This window comes from Corticium candelabrum, chromosome 10 (assembly GCF_963422355.1).
Source record: "Corticium candelabrum chromosome 10, ooCorCand1.1, whole genome shotgun sequence".
Taxonomy (NCBI): domain Eukaryota; kingdom Metazoa; phylum Porifera; class Homoscleromorpha; order Homosclerophorida; family Plakinidae; genus Corticium; species Corticium candelabrum.
This window is the reverse complement of record NC_085094.1, coordinates 8,090,270-8,092,769: the sequence shown is the minus strand read 5'-3', so window position 1 is coordinate 8,092,769 and position 2,500 is coordinate 8,090,270. Positions and strand designations below refer to the sequence as shown.

The window sequence follows — 2,500 nt, the reverse complement described above, 5'->3', positions numbered from 1 at the left end:
GGTGTTTTTCATTTGCCCAAACCTTCAGAACATGCCATAGATTCTCAATGGGGTTTGCATCTGGCAACTTAGCAGGCCAGTCCAAGACAGTAACCTCGTTGTCCTGCAGCCATTGCCTGGTTGAGCGTGAGGTGTGAATTGCTGCGTTGTCTTACTGCAAGATAAAATCTTCACCGACTAAACGACGAGCATCTGGCAGCATGACATCACCCAAGATCTGTTGGTAATCTTCTGAATTCAGATGGCCGCGTATACGATGAAGAGAGTCTACACCTTGAAAGCTGATGCAACCCAATAATGAATGAATGATATATTTCTGTCACACCTAAAAAATGCGTGTTGGATGCTGCACTACTGGCTGACAACATTCTGCACTAACTTCCTCCCCTTTTCTTCGCCACACGTACAGGCAGCCATCACTTCCAATGCTGATTTTCTCCTCATCGGAAAAGACAACACGTTTTCAGTCCTCCAACATCCAGCCACAATGGATGCCTCCAACATCCAGCTGATGTTCACGAGTTAACTGCGGCTTCTTGCATGGATGGCAAGCACAAATCATCCTCCGCGCTGTGCTGAGCCTGGTGCGTCTGGCTGTCTTGCAGTTGCTTCCGAACTCATAGCCATGTTGTCAAACAAAAAGGCGGCAAACTTGTTGAGTGTGTTTCTCGGGCTAGACAGGCATTGTCAAATATCCCACTCCTGACACCATGTGACGTGTTGCTAGTTCATTGCTTACAATACTAGCAGCTGTAACACACTGAACAAGACTACGTGCTAACAACTGTGTCCGGCTTACGAACTGGTAGAACACAACTACTAGTATGACGTCACTCTAGTGATGTCAAGCTATCTCGGTACATTGCCTTTCTGTCAGTACATGTAAGTGCAAGACGTTGATCATTTCGTTCCAGATCGCTTGATGTAATCACTACTGCCTTCTTCCTATCATTTCACACACTTCTGTACTGCCCCACGAGATTTTCCTACCAATCTGGCAATTTCGCGATGAGACAAGCCCGTCTGGTGGAGACCTTCAATCTTGCCTCTCGAACGTGGGCTGAGTTGGCGAGCGCTTGGCATTTACGCAATAGAACATGACCGTGAGATACTGAGAAAATCAGCTGAATGCGACTTAAGAGAAAGCACAGGTGATTTGAGAAGACAGCTGACCATTCCCGCTATGTAGAAATCGCTTAGCGCTCAATCAAACAGCTTATTTCTCTATAACAATCACCATATTTCTGTACATTGTTGCAAACCTAAAGTCACTCCATCAGCAATCTTTGCTAACTGGACTGTGACAGAAAGGACTGGACAGGACCTTAGCACTGCAGAACAAGTTTCAGTAATGCAGAACAGTGACCAATGAATTTTAGGCTCAATTGCCGGTCTAAACCGTTTATGTTGTGATGTCACAAGAGCAGATGAGAATAGACTCAGAATATGCAAGTAAACTGAAACGTATAGTCTCTATTTAATCTTTGAGTATGTATAAACAAAGTCATTTTATTGTTTAGAAGCTTTTGAAAATGATTTTGATTATTAACTTTCAAATTCACTGATTGAACTGACAGCAAGAAGCAGTCATGTATCTCAACAGGTCACACATCACCTGTAATGTCAGACATGCGGATGGCACAATCAGAGCCATTACCTCACCATTATGACTTGTTTTAATTTACTACAAAGTGCAGTTTCACTCTAGATGCATGTACTTGCACTGAGAAAGTCCCATAATTTCTTAATCTAGATCACATGCTCAGGGTGGCTCCATAATTAAGCCCATGTCTGTAGTTCTATAGTATACTGCACCTTGGAGTTCCCGGATGAGGCCGAAATGCTGCCATGATTGGCTGTGCAGTTGTAAGGAGAACAGTTATAAGTCCAATAATTGGATGAGCATTGTGTACACCCCCATTAGTCGAACTCTGTAAAATACCACATTTTAACACGTCAGTCACACCATCAACCGAGTGTGATGTATTCACGCATACATAAACCCATTCTCCCGCATGAGCAAAAATAATGATAACACCAATGATGCTTAGAATCCAAGTACTGATCATGTGACCACGATGAGCCTGTAATACAACATGCAGACTTAGTGTAGACATTGACTTGTTGGTATAATAGGAGAGACTGACATCAAACCAGCCGCCATTTGGCCATACAACTTTGAAGTGATGAGCCAAAATGATGCCAGTGCAAGCGGTGCCGATCCATGCGAAGACCATTATGATACCTTTATAACATAGAAGGAATGGTTAAGTAGACATTGTGTTGGTAATGTATTTGATATGCGGTCAAGTGTTGTAGCACGTTATCAGTGAGTATAATATATATATATATATATATATATATATATATATATATATATATATATATATATATATAAACATGTAGACACACAGACATGTGAAGAAACAGCAGAAACTAAACATGCATGATGACGAATGCAGAAGCCAACAAAAAACAAATGAACAATGTAACAAACAAT

General features: G+C 41.8%; 1 protein-coding gene across 2 annotated transcripts in view; it reads right to left on the bottom strand.

The window, feature by feature from the left end:
• LOC134185472 (putative ferric-chelate reductase 1) overlaps positions 1 to 2,500 on the bottom strand; it is a 12,122-nt gene that overhangs the window by 2,914 nt on the left and 6,708 nt on the right. For both annotated transcript variants that reach the window (XM_062653263.1, XM_062653264.1), the window contains exons 10-12: positions 2,148 to 2,245; positions 1,998 to 2,084; positions 1,816 to 1,931 (exon numbers count right to left, since the gene is read on the bottom strand). In XM_062653263.1, the coding sequence (XP_062509247.1) occupies positions 1,816 to 1,931; positions 1,998 to 2,084; positions 2,148 to 2,245 (301 nt within the window). The remainder of the gene's footprint in view (positions 1 to 1,815; positions 1,932 to 1,997; positions 2,085 to 2,147; positions 2,246 to 2,500) is intronic.